We start from the raw sequence: 19,102 nt of genomic DNA, 5'->3' as shown, positions 1-19,102 counted from the left end.
TGTTATACTTCTTCAGTGTGACCCACAATGCCTCATTCCACACTCTGTTAAAGGCCTTTTTAAAATCTATGAACACATGATAGATGTCTTGTTGGTGTTGCGAGTACTTTTCGCACAGAACCCTGAGATTGAATATTTGTTCTGTTGTGCTTCTTCCACTCCGGAACCCGGCCTGTTCTTCAGCGATTATTTCTTCTGCTTGTGGTTTCAGTCTGTTCAAGATGATCTTCAGCATTACCTTAGTAGCATGGCTGATCAAACTGATAGTTCTGTAATTTTGGCACAGCTGGAGATTGCCTTTTTTGGGAAGTGTTATAATCAGAGACTCGGTCCATTGTGTTGGCCATTCACCTGTGTGCCAGATCTTGTTGCAGATTTTTGTTAGTAGCTCTTTCACTGATTCTCCCCCATTCTTGATAAGTTCAGCTGGGATGTTGTCTACTCCAGCTGCCTTCCCATTCTTCAGTGCTCTTATTGCTGACTCCACCTCTTCTTTGAGAATGGGGAAGTCATCATCATTTGAGGAGTTTGGAACTTCAAGCACCTCTGGGTCTCCTGTGGACTGATGGTTGTAGAGTTATTTGCAATACTCAGTCCATCTTTCTGCAATGTCACTCGCTTCTGTGAGGCATTTTCCATTTTTGTCTTGAATGGTACTGACTCTTGGTTGTTTCTCTCTGGTGAGGTCTTTCACAATTTGGAATGTCTTTTTGCTGTTATTCTTTATCAGTCTGTTCTCCATTTCTGTGCACTATTGTCCAATCCAATTTTCTTTTGCTTTGCTCAAGTTTTTTTTTCTGATATTCTTGTTTATTTCTCGGTACTTCAATGTCCCTGTTGTGTGTCTGGTGTTTTTTAGTTCTCTTCGGGCATCACACAGTATCAAATAACCACTCAAGCATAAAGGGCTTAAATATATACACGTGAGAAAGACCTACTGGCAACCAATACTAGCATACATGTTTGGTAATACTAATCATGTGATTTTAAAAGCCAATAACACGATTTACTTTAATGATGTTGAGTCCACTGATGACGATTATAATGATCCCGACCCTAATGGTGACTGTACTGATCCTGACTAATGAAGCTGACTCCAATGATGGCGACTATAATGAGTCTGACTCCAATGATGATGAATATAATGATCCTGACCCAAATGATGACTGTACTGATCCCGACTAATGAACCTGACTCCAATAATGACGACTATAATGATCCTGACTTTAATAATTCTGATTCCAATGACGACGCCTATAATGATTCTAACTCCAGTGATGACGAATATAATTATCCTGACTCCAATGATGACGACTATAATGATCCTGGGTTTAATGGGGTACTAATTTTCAACCTTCTATTATCTCCCTTGTTTTTATAAATAAGCGATATAACCCTAAATCTCATTGATCTCGACATAATATTGTCATTCACAACACTGAAAAATTTGCAGCATAATATCATATATACAATTATAAAATTTACAACATCTCTCTACTATGAATCTGTCCGGGCCGGGGCTTTAATTTTAGCCATCCCTTGTATAGAGCTGTACGTATTTCATCAACTGTTGTTATGGCATCACACATATCTTTATCCTCATCAGGTACAGAACAGTTTACAAAATTTAGAAGTGAATCTGTACAATTAATAGTTACCGAAGAGTATAAATGATTATATACTTGATGTATATCATCCAAGATTTCAGTGTGTGTGTGTGTGTGTGTGTGTGTGTGTGTGTGTGTGATTTAGATTTTTACCGTAGCTTTACCAATTGTTCTATCATATGGCTACGTTGTCTGCAATGTGACAGTCTATAGTGATGTCTAGCACTGGGGCATCATTCCGCAGACATATACCATGATATTCCACCCAGTCACATTATCCTGACACCAGGCCGACCAGTCCTAACACTAACCTCTTAATGCTGAGTGACAAGCGATGCAGCTGTTTGTACCATTTTTTTCACTTGTATTTGAAATAATTACATCGTCATCATCAGTCAATTCTTTGATTACATTTTTCTTGTGTCGATATTTTTCAAGATTTAGAAAGTATTTAGTATTTATATCGTCATCATCATTGTCAATTAAATTATAGACGTTTTCGCCCTTATTTGCAAGTACATCTGGCTACTGTTCATAAGCGGTCTATTTAATTGATCCCGGAAGAAGGAATTAGAGCCTTATCGCACTGGTATTACTGTGCATAAAAGGCACTATTTAATTGAGCCTTCAGGTGTTGGGTCAATATGACGGGCTTCATAGACCCTAGAGACCTGAATATAAGGCTATACCCGAGTGAGGATAGACCCATCACACCCTCGAGGTAAAGGCAGCAATTCAGTCTGCATCAGTTGCGCTAGGTGTCAACCAGGCAGTATGTGACGCCAGTAGCGATTGGTCGCCACTGTGACGTCACATCGGGAGACTTAGGTTTTTATTCCCATGTGGAGGGTTAATTAATTGTTCATGAAGAGAAGAAAAGTGCCTCTCTATTCATGTATTTAATATGTGCTATGCACGTTTATGAATTTTATGTCCGGCAATGGCGAGGAGGAAGGTTCGGTCAGGTACAGCCTGCTCAATAGGAAGGCACCTTGCTTTATGCATGGTATACGTTTTTTTACATCCTTGCCAAAATGTTAATGAATTAACGTTTTGACGGATTTGTGGAGATGTATTCTGTGCAGTTTCTTTTTTAAAGATAGTACCGCACCAGTGTCAGCATAGTGATAGTCTATAGAGTTATTTAAGCTGTATCTATTGAGTCTGTTTTGGGTGGGGTGGTTCTTGGTTTGGGTTCACCCTTTTGTGTATGTTATTTATACTTTGCTAGGCTTAAAAAGCTTAGGGTCCTAACTAGTTTAGCTGGGTATTTTGGTTGCCGCATTGTGCAGCCGGGCATGATGGTCCTTGGGCTTAGGAACATTTTATAGGTATTAATTTTGGGGTTGTAGTACAATTTCCTCTCTTGATAGACTTTGCCGCTTTTTGCAGCGGGGCCTGATGGTTTTGGGTTTTTAGACAACCTTATATATTCTAGTTTTTGTTTTAGATCTTATCTTAGTGTTAGGTGGTAGGTTTTCGTCAAGAAACATTCCTAGGAATCTGACTATTTTGACCACACAAAAAAGTTCTTCCTTGTATGTGCAGTTTAGGGTAATCTATAGTATTTCTACTGTGTGGCAAGAGCATAATGGCTTCTGTTTAGTGTTGGATATTTTAAAATCCCATTTATCTGCCCACGAACCTATTTGGTTAAGATTATCTTGTATTTGCCCCAAGACTGTCTTGCTGATTTGATTGCCTGCTTTCCAAGTCCCACTATAGTCAGCTCGCTGGTTTAGATCTACCTTATTTTTGGTTAATTATAGTGTCAAGGTCGTTTACCATATGTTACATAAAGTGGGGCTAAGTACGCTACCTTGTGGTGTACCGTTTTCTAGGTTGTATATATCTGAATATTGATCTCCTACTTTTGTCAGTATATTCCGATCTGTTAGGAAGTCTGCTATCCAGTTATGTATGCGGCCAGTTATTTCGTATAGATTAAGTTTCTAGGTCGAGAAATACTGCCATTATCAGTCTGTTGCATTTGCATTTTGCATTAAATCCGAGCTTGATGATTGCTTCGAGTCTGAACAATTGGTCCAGGGTGGATCTTTTGTTGCGAAATCCGCTTTGTGTTTGTGCAATGTAGTTGTTGCTTTCTAGATGGTATTTTAGTCTGTCATTAATCATTGTTTCCATTATTTAGCATATGTTATCAGTTAGAGATTTGGGTCTATACGCGTTGATGTCAGTTCGGGTTTTGCGAGGTTTGGGTATTGGAATGACGATAGCTTTTTTTCAGCTTTTGGGTAGTTGGCCCTTCCGCCAGCTATTATTAAGTGGATCTAGTATGATTTCGGCTATGTTTTTTTGGGTTGTGTTTGTATATTTCATAGCCAGATTGGTCTTCCCCGGGTGAGGTTGAATTTTTCTTAGCAAGTGCAGTTATCCATTCTGCTATTGTGAAGTCCTGGTTTAATTTAGATTGTTTGGATCCTAGGTCGGAGAAGAGGTTTGGATACTTTCGTTCTACATTTTGGCGGTGCTCAATGCATTTTTGGGTATGGTTGGAGTTGCTGCTCATGCTTGCAAAGTGTGATGCCAAGCAGTTTGCCTTTTCTTTGTTGGTTAAATTTCCAGTCCATTTGAGAGTTGGTTGCTGGCTTTTCCCCTTTATTATTTATATCTTGTCCCATACCTGTTTTGCGTTAGTTTTGAAGTTTATGTTAGAAAAGAAGGCTTGCCAGAATTTTTCTTTAGCATTTTGGATTATTGTTTTCATTTCTTCTTGCCCTTTTTCGTAAATCCTAAAGTCATTGGAGTGTGTTTAAATCGACTAAGGGCCTTTTAAAAAAGTCTTTTGAGCTACTTTACATTCTTCGTTCCACCATGGGATAGTGGTTTAAGCTGTTGTCCTCCTGTTCTGGGTACACTTATATTGGCTGCCTCAGTTAGAGCCTTCATTACAGTTAGATCGTATTGATCGATGTTATCATTATAAAGAACTGCTAGAGTTATTGTAGAGAGGGCGATTTTAAATTTATCTCAATCGACTTTGTCACACCTCCACCTTGGTATGTTGTTAGTTGGGTGTGTATCTGTCATTATATTGAGGTTGAGTAGGATAGGGAAGTGATCGCTTTAAAAGGTGCTGTTTTGATCAACTTCCCAGCCTGATATATGGGCCAGTTTAGGAGTGATTATGGTGAGGTCGATATCTGACCGTTGATGGGGTCTAATCTTGTTCCTGCTCCATTGTTAAGGAGAAATAGATTGGATTCGGTTTTCCATTTTTTAAGTAGTTTTCCAGTTAGATTTTGTGTCATTCCTCCCCATATTACGTAATGGGCGTTAAAATCTCCGCTTATGATAAGATCCTCCTCTTTGTCAGTGGTCAATTTCGTATAGTGATTGATTGTTGTTGTATTATCTCCCCCTGGGTCATATATACGTTTAGCAGTTTTAGAGTATGCTGGTCAGCGTTAATCATGATGGTTTGAATTTCTATTTGTTCAGATGCGTCTTGGGTATGATCTGGGGCAACTTCTGGGGGTGTTTGGAAGTGAGTCAGTAACATAAATTGCTAGCCGAGTCAGTAACATAAATTGCTAGCCCGCCTTTTAATTTACCGTTTGTTCTATTTTTAGTGTATACAGGTGAGAATCCTGGAAATTTGCGGGTGATCTTAGAGGCCTGAGTTAAATGGGTTTCTTGTAAGCAGGTAAAGCCAGGTTTAGGTTTGTCGGAGTTTATTCTTTGGATTAGCTCGGAGACATTCTTAATGATCCCGCGGCAGTTCCACTGCCACAGTACGAAGCATTTACGTTGAGTGTGATACATATTGATCATTGATATTTACTATTGTTATGACTTTGGTATGGTTTACTTTGATCTCGAGTTTTGATTGGGAAAGAATTTGTTTAATAATTTGGTTAGCACTTGATTGGTCATGTCGATTGGGACATGATCATTCTTTGTGTTGTGTACAATGCTATTAGCAAATTCACTAATGAACCGGAGGACAACATTTGTAGAGTACGTATTTGATTTGGTGACTTGCTCATTCCATTCCTCTGGTGTGCTAGTGGATATTTTTAATTGGTTTGTTTAATATATGGGTACCTGATTATTATCATAATGCCTACTAGAAGTTATTGTGGTGAGAGGTTAGTTTGGGTAGTGCTGTTCTGCTTATGTTAGTTCTCCTGGGTTTTTTATTCTCATTTCGGCTAGTGTTTTTTCTTTGTGGGGTTTTTTGTTGGGGGGGGGGGTCTATTTTGTTTGATTGGTGATAATGTTCAGTTCTGAATTTGTGCTTTTTTGGGGGTTGCGGTTTTCGGATTTTGAATGATATTTAGTCTTGCTTCTTTATATGATGTGTGGTTCGAATCCATATGTTGTACTATAGCAAATTCACAGGCAGTGTGTGTGTGTGTGTGTGTGTGTGTGTGCATTCATATGATTTAGGGTAGTGAGGTCCTGTACAGTTAGCGCATTTAATTTCGCTCCTCTTGTACCGCCCATTTATTTTTGTTAGAGATAAACATTGTGAGATTAATGGGGTGAAATATTTTTAACAATGTCTTGGGTTTTGCTCTGTTTCTGGGGTAGGTTTTGGGTCTGGTTTGGTGTTTGACTTTGTCCCTCGTTTATCTGTTTGGTGGTTTGGTAATTGGTTTGGTAATTTCTGGTTTGGTTTTTGTGGCTTCTTATTTTGGTTTTGAATGTTTAATTCCTTTTCGTTAGTGTTGTTTGTGGTTTGATTTTGTTCATGATTGGACAATGTTAGTTGGTTTCTTGTGGGTAGTGTCTCTTTGTTTAATTCATCCATGGGTAGCTTCTCTTTACCTAAGTATGTTTGCTTATTCACTTGTGTTTTTCGTTCCAGAATTGACTATCTAAACAATCTAAGAATTCTGCTATTTCCCCTTGCTCTTCCTGTCCTAAGGTTTTGGTGTCTTCTAACGGCCCTGGAGTTTGGATGCAATGAATGGTTTCATTACTTTTTTATCTTTGAAAGTTGTGTCAAATTGCGCGGTTGCTGATTTAGAGATTGATTCTATTGCTGTATGATTTTCCTTGGTTTCTGGGTTTTGGATTTTGTAGTTTGGGGCGGGTTATGAATTCCGTACCCAGATTTGTTTTGGTAATTTTGATTGTGATTCGTGGTTTTCCGGTGGGTGTTAATCAAAGTTTTTGGATGATTTGGTCTATCGAGGGTTTGACTTGTCTTATTTCTGTCCATGCTGAGTCATTAATTAGAATCTGGAGTGTGTCGTTTAGGTCAATATTTTCTGGTCCTGTATCCGGGTGTAATTTGGAAAAAATGAAGGGTGAGATAAAGGGAGGAGTTGAGATTGGAGTACTACTTGCGGGTTCAAATGCAGTTAGATTGGGTGAGTTCGTCTGTTGGGGTTGGGTGTTCTTGTGACTGTAAAATGTAATGTTCTGACAATGTTGCTAGTGGTGGTGGCTGGGATGATGTCCATGCACCCATTATATGCTGTGGGTTGATTCTTTGGCGTAGTTATTTCGTTGCTTCATCGGGGGTCATTATGGGTCCTGTTTAGTGTTAGGGTTTTGGCCATTTTGTTTGAATGGTTGTTTTTTTCTCCTATCCTAGTTAAATTTCGTGAATGAGGTATTTTATGTTGGTTCTGGTTTAGACATGTACGAGCGTTTATTTCTTTTTCTTTTAGTTTTGTTATTTATTTATTAGTTTGTCATTAAAGTATTTATGTCTTATTTATTTATTTATTTATTTTTCAGTTGCACAGTTACTTAACATATGTTTGAGTTCTTCATATTTGGTAATGTTATATGATTCTTTATTGATAACTTCTTAAAATGATTTAAATTTAGTTTGCAATCTAAATTAATCTTGTAATCTTTCCTTATGTCTTCTTGTATAGTAGACTTGGGAATTGTTTCTTTTTACTATAAAATATGTCAGCATTTCAAAATCTCATTGTCTTTAATACTTTCAGCAAACTCATGTTCCCAAAGGTTTCTTGCAATAATAAAATATGGCCTCTTTTCTCTTTAAATATTTCTAAAACAGACTTTAGTTTTTTTCAAATTATGCAAGCCATTTACGTTTAGAGATACAATATTTAACGCCATGATAGTGATGAGTCTATTCAAAGCATTACATATAGAAGAATGTTTTGTCATTTCTCAATAGTTTTTCGTCGCATACTATTCATTTTCAGGTTAGGTACTGAATTAATCCTTCTCCTCCTCCTCTGTACTACTTTGAAATTGTCTATGTTAGTACCGTTTTCTTTACATCTCTTAGCATCGTTTGACCTCTCAACAACGTCTTCAACCACAATCCTTTCATCACCTGAATATGTCACCGATCCATCACTAACAGTATGAATATGGATTATGTCTTGGTCAGATTATATTTCTTCACTGATCATATCAACTCTGCTTCTTTCATTTTATTCCTCTCTTCCCCCCCCCCCCATTATCATATATTGCATTCACAGCTTATTTTTCATCTTCGTCACTCTGTATCTCCATTATTTCTTCCCTTATAACATCATCAACCTGCAAATTGTATGTTTCATCTGGAAGACAGCAACGGTATCCGTGAAAACTAAGCAAGCTGTTGGCTGTAATCCCCAAAGCTACGTATCCACTGCCACGAAAGAACACGCTCTCACTCGCACACAAACGAGAGCGAGAGAGAGAGAGAGAGAGAGAGAGAGATTTGTATGTACTAGTGTACACATCAAAGTAATATAAATAATTGTACATTTTTCCCTTGGAACATTTATTTTCGTATAAGGTTGTAATGCCAACCAAAACCCGAAAACTACAAATGATTGAGCAGATTCAAGTTAGTGAAAATTTTAAAAATAATAATGGAAAAGTGCTTGGAGAATCCGGGTATTGATCCCGGTACCTCTCGCATGCTAAGCGAGCGCTCTACCATGTGAGCTAATTCCCCTCTCATCTTGCCAAATTTCATATGTCATTACCAAGACAGCAACGGTATCCGTGTAAACTAAGCAAGATGTTCAACGTAATTCCCAAAGCTACGTACCCACTGCCACAAACGAATGCGCTCTCAGTCACAATCGCACACACACACACACACACACACACACACACACATATATATATATATATATATATATATATATATATATATATATATATATATATATATATACAGACACAAACACACACACACACGAGAGAGAGAGAGAGAGAGAGAGAGAGAAGAGAAAGAGATGTAGGGATCTATGTACTAGTGCATATAACACAGTAATATAAATAAATGTACATTTGGAACAACATGGAATTTTTGTTTCAGGCAGTGATGGCAACCCAGTCCCCCAACAATATCAGTGATACAACAGATGACAGTTAAAGAAAGGTTTCACAAAAAAGTCAATAATACTTGCCTGGAGAATCCGATCGCTGTTCCCGGTACCTCTCGCATGCTAAGCGAGCTCTCTACAATTTGAGCTAACCCCCAACTCTCTTCAACAAGCTCCATGCGTCATCACCAAGACAGCAATGGTATCCATGAAACGCAACAAGATGTTCACTATAATCTTCGAAAAATATCGGCGAAGCAGCAGTTCCAGGTTTAAAAATAGAAAGTTTAGAAAATATTTTTTAAAAATGTGGAGAATCCGGGTATCGATCCCGGTACCTTTCGCATGCTAAGGGAGCTCTCTACCATGTGAGCTAAATCCCCGACGGATTAATACAAACAAAATGTGTCATCACCAAGACAGCAATGGTATCTGTATAAACGAAACAAGCTGTTCACCATAATCTTCAAAACTACGTACCCACATCCACAAAAGAAGGCGCTCTTATCCTCATACGAGAGAGAGAGAGAGAGAGAGAGAGAGAGAGGAAAAGTCTCAGAGAGAATACTGGAATAGGTACTAGAATTTTGAATTCGAATGCGAAATGAAGATAAAACAAGAAACAAACAACCGATCTCTTTCTTGTAGTGCAGATTTGACAGTAAAATATATTTGTAAATCTTTATTTTATAGACAGTATTGGAAAACATTCGATGTGTAAAAATATTAACACAAAATATAAATTGCGAGCTTGTAACAGAAGACTTCAAAGAGAACATGGCATGTATCCCAACATGCTAAGCGAGCGCTTTACCGGGTTAGCTAATTGCCTGATTCCTGTTTATAGCATAATAAATGTGTCATCACCGAGATGACACATATCAATACTCAAGTCAATTATTATAAACAAGTTTGAAGTTAATGAACTATCTTTAAAAGATAGCTATTTTATTATCTCACATCAGAATTGTAAAAATAATAATTTTAATAATGTTGTATTTTTACATATCAATGTCCGCGAAGAATGGACACACACACTGTCCCGGAAACCCAAATACATCAAAACTCATAGATTCCATTAATGTTTTCAGCCTCAAACAATCAGTTAACCAACCCACCCATAAACATGGTCACATTTTAGACTGGATTCTTCATAGATCTGATGATAACATTTTACGTTCCTCCCTGGTATCCCATGACCTTGCATCAGATAACCTCTGCATTATATGCCATCTTTACGTATCAGTCCCTATCCCTCCACCTTTATCTGCTGCTAAGAGAAATCTCCGTATGATAAATATAACCAAACCAATGCACGACATCCAAGCTAACCTAACAACTTGCTTACCTTCTACCGCAGAACAACTTGATAACTGCCTGCGTTCATTGCTTGAAATGAAGCGATTTCTATTGGCCACTCTCGTAATGGTCATTTTATAAATAATAATAATAGGGTTTCTATTGAATCTTGTATTCTTACAATGTGTAATGATTATTTAATGATTAATAGGGGATCAAGGTTTCTATTTTATAATGTATTCTGGCTCACTTGTAATGGTCATTTGATGAATAAGATGAGAAAGGTTTCTGTTTCGTATTGTATTCTTGCAGTCCTGTAATGGTTATTTATTTATCCTCTTTCACTCATTTGTAAATTCATTTACTTCATAATTCTCCTATTTGTATCTGTTTTCATTTCATTTCATTCATTCATTCATTCATTCATTCATTCATTCATTCTGGTAAAACAATGCTTCAAAAAATGCAACGTATAAATGTGTAATCAGGGAAAATAAAATTCCTAGGAATGTTCTTTGACAACCACCTCACATGGAAACAGCACATTGAACAACTCACCCAGAATTGTGACAAAGATGTCAATTTACTCAGGAACATCACAGGGACTGACTGGGGACCCAAGCAGGAAACCCTCCTCACGATATATAAAACCCTAATTAGATCAAAACTGGATTGCGGTTGCCAAGCATATAACTCGGCTAAGCAACCTGTACTACAAAAACTTGAAACTATCCAGAGAAAAGCCTTACTCTTATGCACAGGAACACTCCCCTCAACATCATGAGAAGAACTACAAACACTATCAGGAGAACTATCCTTAAAATTACGTAGGCAAGAACTGCTCCTCCGATACTCCATTCGATTAGATACCCACCCAGACAACCATCCCACCAAAATAGCTATAAATAAGTGTAAAGTTGTCTTCAAACCGAAAATCATACCCATCACACCAAGTGGCAAAGTAATCCTTGAACTAAGAGAAAAGATACCTTTACTTAAAAAAACAGGTAACGAACAATACAGACCAGAACAAATCACCATGGTTACAAAAACCACCAAGGATTAACACTGAAGCTACCAAATTAGGCAATAAAGAAGGACAAGAAAACTTACTAAAACCTGTACTGGTAAACGAAATCAACCAAAAATACCCAGACTATGATGGATCAAAAACAAACAACCCACCAAGAACAGCATCAGCAATAGTCATCCCTGAATTCAATATACAAACGGGATCCAAATTACCTGACTATTGCTTCATTTACACCACTGAATTCTGGGCTACACTTGAATCACTACAATGGATCAAAGACAACCAAATGCCTAAAGCAGTCATTATAAGCGATTCCCTAAGCGTTATCAGATTGATCCAAAATCGCAGTGCACACTCTAGTGAACAATTCCTCGACAGAGCATGCCAATTAATCGACGATATCACCACAGCACATCAATTAGTCGAGCTCATGTGGATACCGTCGCTGATTGGAATCTCTGGCAACGAAACAGCAGACAAAGTTGCACAAACCAAACGAGGATATAAAAACTCTATCAAGCTTAACTATAGCTGTACAGAAGCACTAAGCTTCGCACAAACATATATGGACCAAACATGGCAAGATTTTTGGAACTCCTCCACAAAAGGTAAAAAGCGCCATGAAACCCAAAAACCCGTAGATAAAAACATGCAACTACCTAAGGGTACCTATTTAGAACAGAAAACCATAAACAGGATAATAACTGGAAAACTAAACTAGCAAGCAGTTTTGGAAGGTTTATAGGACCCAAACCAGCAACCATTAACTGCTTTAACTGCCACACCACCGAAGATCTACACCACGTATTCAATATATGCCCAAAATATCAACCCGCTAGGAAAATATTTATCAAAAACCAAAAAGAGATTGGATCACCACACACATACCCAGAGTTACTTATGGACACTAATAAAAAATAAACAATCAGCATATAAAAATATAAATCAATTCATAGACTCAGCAGAACTTAGGAACGAAATATAATTACTATCCCCACAAAACCAAAAGACCTAGTAACTAGCTAAATAAATTTAGAAGCCACCACATAAAAACCCATAACATATCATTCAATTTTATAAAAGTATTAATAAACAATTCACTTACGAAGCACCTATAAAAAACTAAGGAAACCGCAAAATCGAAAGTCCTAGATGTCCTTAACGAACCGAGTAATCAGGTAGGACTCCGGTCCTAGATGTCCTTAACGTACCGTGTAATCGGCTAGGACTCCGGTCTCTTGCTAAATAAAGTATAAATAACATTCAATCTCTAAAACATTAATAAATAAATAACTTAAAGAGGCAATATCTAAATACTTATAAATAACATAACGTAGGAAGCACACCCTAAACACCTCGACTAGTAATACCATAATAACCTTTAAATCTCTCTTCATACATGATTTCTACTAAGAACCTCTATAAACAGCATAGAACATACCCCCCTTTAGAACATTTTGAAGAAGAAGAAAAAACTCTAGCAAAAAACTTGCAAGAAACACCAGGCAAATGCAACAAGAAGCCAGCGATGTAAAGCAAGCAGGACCGTTCCCGATCTCTCCTTCACACTAATGACAGCCAACCATTCATCTGTAGGGGACCTTTATGGACCCACAGATTGAGGCCAAACTATCAGGGTTCCTTGAATCCATAAAAGCCTGGGGGAGGTGACACCATTCCCTTCCCCAGGAACAACTAGCAGGCTGCGGTGCAGTCAGAAAAAAGTGGCACATGCACAATTGTGCGCACGCCACTATAATTAAACTCGGCAGCAACAAAAGGGGAGATAATAATAATAATAATAATAATGATAATAATCATATTCATCGTCGTCGTCATCATCATCATCATCATCATCATCATAAGAGAATCCTGTTATCGTTTCAAGAATAGTAAACATGATTGAGTTTTCTGTATAAAGCTCGTATTGATGAATAATCATTACATAAAGTATTGCTACACCGACGGATGTGAAAACTAATTATAGGTTGTTTAAAATATAGCAACACTGTCAGGCTTCAAAGCTAATTATAAGTTATTATGAAGCTACTGGGTAAAGTTACCAACTTATTGCCATGGTGCAATAATACGCATATATAAACAATCTTGAAACTGTGTGCTGATGGGTCTATTCCTAAAGATCAGTGATGAATTTCCAATCATTAATCATTACTGGGGTATGAAAATAACGATAAAAGTAATAATAATCCCCTTTTTCTAAATAAATTTAACATGGTACACAATCTAATCTCAATCCCTACTTTTTCCTTCTTCTCCTCCCCTCTCATGCACAAGGGACAAAATGCGAAGAAATCTGGAGTTAGAGAGAAAAAAAAATTGGGCTGGATAAAAAAAAACATTGAAACTGAAATTGCACCAAGCATCCTACAATATCGTTCTTCATAACGGTATGTTTATACTTCCCTTGTTTACACTTCACTTGGGACCTTTCTAAAGTGTTTTTATATTCAATGATACAACGTTGCAGGGGACCCCGAGTGGCCGAGTGGTATAAAGCGTTCTCCCATACGGATCACTGCCATCTCACCTCTGTCTGCACCGGTTCGAGTATCGGATTCAGTCAATGTGGGTATGTGACAAAGCATGCCAGTAACTTCTCGTGGGTCGGTGGTTTTTTCCGGGGTTTTCTCGGGTTCTTCTTCCACCATTAATACTGGCCGCCATATATAGCCTATCGTGTGCTGAAAAATGGCGTTAAACCCTACAACAACAACAACAACAACGTTGCAATGGCCGGTCGACACAGTAAGGTAAATGTTTTGGTTATGGGACACAGTTATGTACGGTACTTAAAGCTTTGTTGATGCTGTTGTTGTATCTTAAACCTAATATAAGTTTCTAAAATTTCATTATTGATAGTTAAATATGAAAATATCCGAAGACCGCGCATTCTCTCTCTCTCTCTCTCTCTCTCTCTCTCTCTCTCTCTCTTAACCATCGTATCAAGATATGGGCGAAAATCCAGGAAAAGACGAGAGTAGAGCATTTTCGCTTTTGTAATACCACAACGTATCTGGACCTATGAAGAATGATAGTAATTGTTAGGTCAAACCGACCAAAGGGGGGGGGAGGAGATTGGTAATACTGTTAATTAAAGCAGAACAATGACTTAGATCAACTTTAAATATATTAAAATATTTTAATTAGCTCTTGCTAGTTCGTCGTTTCGCGTTGATTCTATTTCACTCTAATTTCTTGCGCCTATACGTCAATGCATTGATGAGAATTCAATACTCAAGAATCTATGTGTCTGTAGGCATAGTGCTCTACTTTCTTCATTAAAACCATCTTTCATGTATAAATTATATGTGTAATTTATACCGATTTAATCAATGTGAATAAAAATTGAAACTCAAAAATGAAAACAATCAACTTGTCAATATGAAAAGTTCATTGTGAATATGCACAAACGGATAGAACTACATTTTGTAGCGGACACACTCGGCAGGGATAAATGGTGCACTTCCCACTTTTATTATCATTCTGTTCTTCTGTTCATTAGTTCTTCGCTCTATTCCTCATTCATCTTTATGCATATAATCCGTCAAATATCAGTTATTTTTTATACCTTCTTTCGTTTCTTTATTCTCATGTTTAGTTTACTCAGTCATTGTTCACCTTTGTGTCCTATATTTCCTTTAATAATTGCAAATAGTATATTAAGAGCTTCTTACTTTAACAATTTTATAATGACATATTATCGTGATCATCCGCGATTTAATGAGGTTTATTCACATGCATTTACAATTTTTGCATCGTGAAAGGATGCTTATTTGGTGTTTTGGTTGTAACGACACCTTTAACGCTTTATTGGCTATATCATTTGGATAGTATTGGAAATTCGAGCTAATTTTTCTTTGCCAAGGATGCGTCAAGGAAGCAGCCTCGGGCTGCCCTGGTTGGATTCAGAACCGACAAACATTGAAATTGTTCGACGCTTTGACACCTAAGGTCTCGTCGTCAACGGAGAAATTCATGATAATCCATAAATCCATCTTTAATTAATTTATATTTAAGCTCATTCCTAACTATAAAAAACATCGTTGACGGAAAAGGAAAAGACAGTTCCTGGTCTGATGAACCTAAATATAATGCAAAATAAGGACTATGCAAAGATCTGAATGGTCAAAGCCTTTGCTATGATATGTAACATTAATATCGGTTTTATCTATTTGGTGATTGTTTCATTTACTAATATTTAAAGACTTATGGCGCTTTGAAGGAAAAGGATATAAATATGACAGGATATTGGACAACCATGCCTCTCTTATTCATTGGATGCTCAGAGAGAGAGAGAGAGAGAGAGAGAGACAGAGACAGCGAGAGAGACAGCGAGAGAGAGAGAGAGAGAGAGAGAGAGACAAAGAGGGAGGGAGGAGGGAGGGAGAGAGGGAGACACGTGGATCCACAAAATGTCAGTCGATTTCAACCTTTTGCCCGTTTTGACTCATGTGTAGGGTCAATGGCTGTATTACCATTTAAACAATGAACACCATTATCATCACATAAACTATGGCCTAAGCCTGTCACATAGCAAAATCTGGCGTAGATTGATATTCGATGTTTTCCCCCATTTCCAAGTGCCTCAAGACAATCGCTGTCAAGTGAAATGTTTTTTAACGCGCACATACTACAGTGATTTTTTTTCTAATCATCTAAAGATCACACATCGCGAAAATCATACTAAACAATATAGAGATTATTCTCTATGTGACAAAATTAGGGAGGGTCAATTTTACGAAACTAATCCATACTGTAATCAATTCATTTGAGTGTTCTGCATTATGACATTTGGTCATTGATATTGACTAATTGATGAGTTAAGAAATATATTGTAATAAATTTGGAGCATGCTCATTTGTTTATATCGAAGGATGTCCCAGATTTGTCTTTTGATTACATGTTTGATTATGGGATGTCGGTGCTGGGAATATAGTTCTCAGACTGAAATAATTAGCAAATTAATAGGAGGAAACGTCCCGTAGTGAAGTGTTAGTGAGTTTCCATGAGTCATGGTTTACTGTTGGTGAATTCATGTCAGATCCGCATGAGTGTCCCTGTCACTCCGTAGTCCTTATTAAAATCTAGTTGTGTAAATTGATTGTGTGACTCCAGGTGCAGTATTTATGTTTGGGGACTGAAAAATTATACAATGGAAAAAACGAGAAGGAATTGTTCCGTTGTCGGCAATCGTCGTTTGTTGTTGTTACGGTGGTACATATGGTGTGGAGTTATAATCGTATTGTCCTAAAATAATTATTTGACCGGCCTAAGGTAATAAATATAGTTCTCTGCATTAGGTGGTTGAGTTGTATAGCTTCACGGTGTGAATTGTTCGTGGTCCGTTGCGGAAAATTAATGATGATTAACGATGCAGTTGTAAGATTGATAACCAGTTTACAATAGTAGTTGTTTGGAAGTCTTTGGAATCCTTGGAAACTTATGACTCCTACCGGGATTCGCGCCAGGGTTAGACATCACTCGGTCAAGAAATCCCTTTCTATGCTACAATATTCTCCAAACAACGACTCCCCCAACCAATACAAATTCACAAAAACTAAACAAAGCGATAAACTGAGAGGAAGATGCAGATAGTACATTCCATATATTTATTACAATATTATCATGCTTTTCCATTCCAAACCCGAACCCCAGAACCATGTAAAGCAAATGGGACTATCATTAAACAAAATCCAATTATTTAACAACAACGCGAAACACGGTTTTTACATAAATATCGTAAATACAAATTTAAAAATAAAACTATAATAATTTAGTATTATATTTTATTTGGGAATATGCCAACACCAATGAGGTTCTTCCATAAAAAAGTGAGCAAGATGTATTGTTTAATATACTAAAAGTACTATAACCCTATCTACTACAACTACTGCAACTACTACTACTACTACTATATTAGTCGCTTTGTTCGTATTTAAGGTATGCACGTCACGTTTTGTATTTCTTCTTTCTATTCTGTGGATTAGGTAATACTTTAAAAACCAGGTTGTCAAATAAATTTAAACTGTTGTAGTACAAACTCATTTGAAATGAACTAATCATAATCTTGGTACTGGACTTTAATGCAGTGTAAAAGTAAAATGAAGTGGGTTTTTTTTCGTCTTCTTTCTTTCTAAATGTAGTACAAAACCTTTCACCTCTACGTATTAATATATCGTGTCCCTTCTATTAAATCATCATGGACACTTTGTAGAACTAATAAAAGCAAAGACAGACCTTTGGTCCCTTTTACTAATATTATTCAGTATTGAAGTGTAGACCAATGATTCACAACAACTAGGCCGTGGATCCCCGAGGAACCGCGGGGTTATTCCACGTCAGCATAAAAGTACAACTATTAGCATGTAGAAGTCCGCGAAATTTCACCTAAGTTAAGAAGGGTCCTCATTCTCGAAAAGGTTGGGAACAACGTGTTTAGATATCAAATTTCCTATATAACTGAAGTTATATACACGATGCTGACTTTATTTTGTCATTGCAGAAATTAAATATTGACTGTTTTATTATTTCCCCACTAAAATACAACAAGTTTGGGTTTTTAATCGTGATTTATCTATTTTAATAAACTCATAGATGACATTATACAAACATATGAACGTATACGTTTTCTTGTCGCAGCATGACGTCAACAATACCCGCGCCATGAATGACGTCACGTAGAAGCAGGGTAGTAACCAAGAGAGCTAGCTAGCTTTCAGGTCTGGATTACATTTGATCAATTAAAAGAAGCAAATATATATAGTCATGAAAACGAAATCGATGAGATTCCGATGGATGTCGAATTTAAAAAAGTGGGTAGTAAATAACCTGTGCTGTGTTGTAAGGAAGAAGAACAGAAAAAGAAAGCGATGCGAAGATCTGGAAAGTGCTGATGTGGTAAGTATGAAAAAAAAAACATCGTCGTGTCTGCGCGCGCGAAGAGAGAGGGAGAGTATTGAACAATGAACACATATTGCAGTTCTTTTTAACAGGGGCCTGTTTTTAAACAGTTAGTCACTTGTATATCAAGAGCATAAAGTAAAGAATGTGCTGTATCGTCTTTGTCTTTTAAAATTCTTCAGAAATTACATTGGTTTATTTATTTAATTATTCTCATAATCGGTTATATCCTTATTGATTGATTGATTAGCACTGGCAAATCGGCCCTCTCACAAGCAGTATATTTAAATTATCGTAATGGTTTAAGTTGCAATGGGTCAATGACATATTCTACTGGAGTTAAACAATTTCTAACTGGAATGATTATGTAAGATATCGTTTGGTAACTGTAAATATTTAATGAAATATGTTAATACAAATAGTTACACATATAGAAATCTTTTTAATTAGGTCCCGATTTGTGCAATTAAATCGTAGTAATATACTATAGGTGAGTAATTAAAGTTAAACTGTATAAGTTACATCAAGCTCAGTCTCCATGTTATATACTTCCAATGCAGGTTTTATCCCAGTCTTTAGCGAAGGGGGTATACTGATGGCGTCTGTTTCTCATAGTCTGTCCAGAACTCTTAAATTACGTGGTTGAAAGCCACAAAACCTAGTACTTAAGTTGTTTATATAATTACCATTTACAAAATGTACTTCATATTTTAACCCCATCCCTTTGACCTTGGAAATCATGAAAGATGAAGTATTTAAAAACATACATTTGCAGTGAAATATTTAAAGATATATTGAGCAAATTTTAGATTTTCAAGCAGGCAATGAAAACATACAGTTTATATCATAGTAAGCGAAATACAATCTCCGTGTAACGGCTTGGAGCTTGAACGGGTCGGATAACCGGGGCGGGGGAGGAAGAACGTGTCGTCTAAATGACAGAAGATCGCATAGAGAACTAT

The 19,102-nt window shown here is 37.0% G+C and overlaps 1 protein-coding gene and 1 non-coding gene across 2 annotated transcripts in view; one reads left to right on the top strand and one right to left on the bottom strand.

The window, feature by feature from the left end:
* Positions 1-1,102: 1,102 nt before the first annotated feature.
* Positions 1,103-19,102, top strand: part of LOC149781528 (cGMP-dependent protein kinase 1-like) — a 34,439-nt gene continuing 16,439 nt past the window's right edge. Inside the window, exon 1 of the mRNA XM_089934982.1 lies at positions 1,103-1,339. Within this exon, the coding sequence (XP_089791108.1) occupies positions 1,103-1,339 (237 nt within the window). The remainder of the gene's footprint in view (positions 1,340-19,102) is intronic.
* Positions 8,439-8,511, bottom strand: Trnaa-agc (transfer RNA alanine (anticodon AGC)). The gene has a single exon. It is a non-coding gene; the product is annotated as a tRNA-Ala (tRNA).

The sequence above is a fragment of the Sinohyriopsis cumingii genome, chromosome 15 (assembly GCF_028554795.1).
Source record: "Sinohyriopsis cumingii isolate HCF-2022 chromosome 15, ASM2855479v2, whole genome shotgun sequence".
In the NCBI taxonomy this organism is placed as follows: Eukaryota; Metazoa; Mollusca; class Bivalvia; order Unionida; family Unionidae; genus Sinohyriopsis; species Sinohyriopsis cumingii.
Note: the sequence above shows the minus strand (reverse complement) of the source record. Positions and strands in the feature narration are given on the sequence as shown.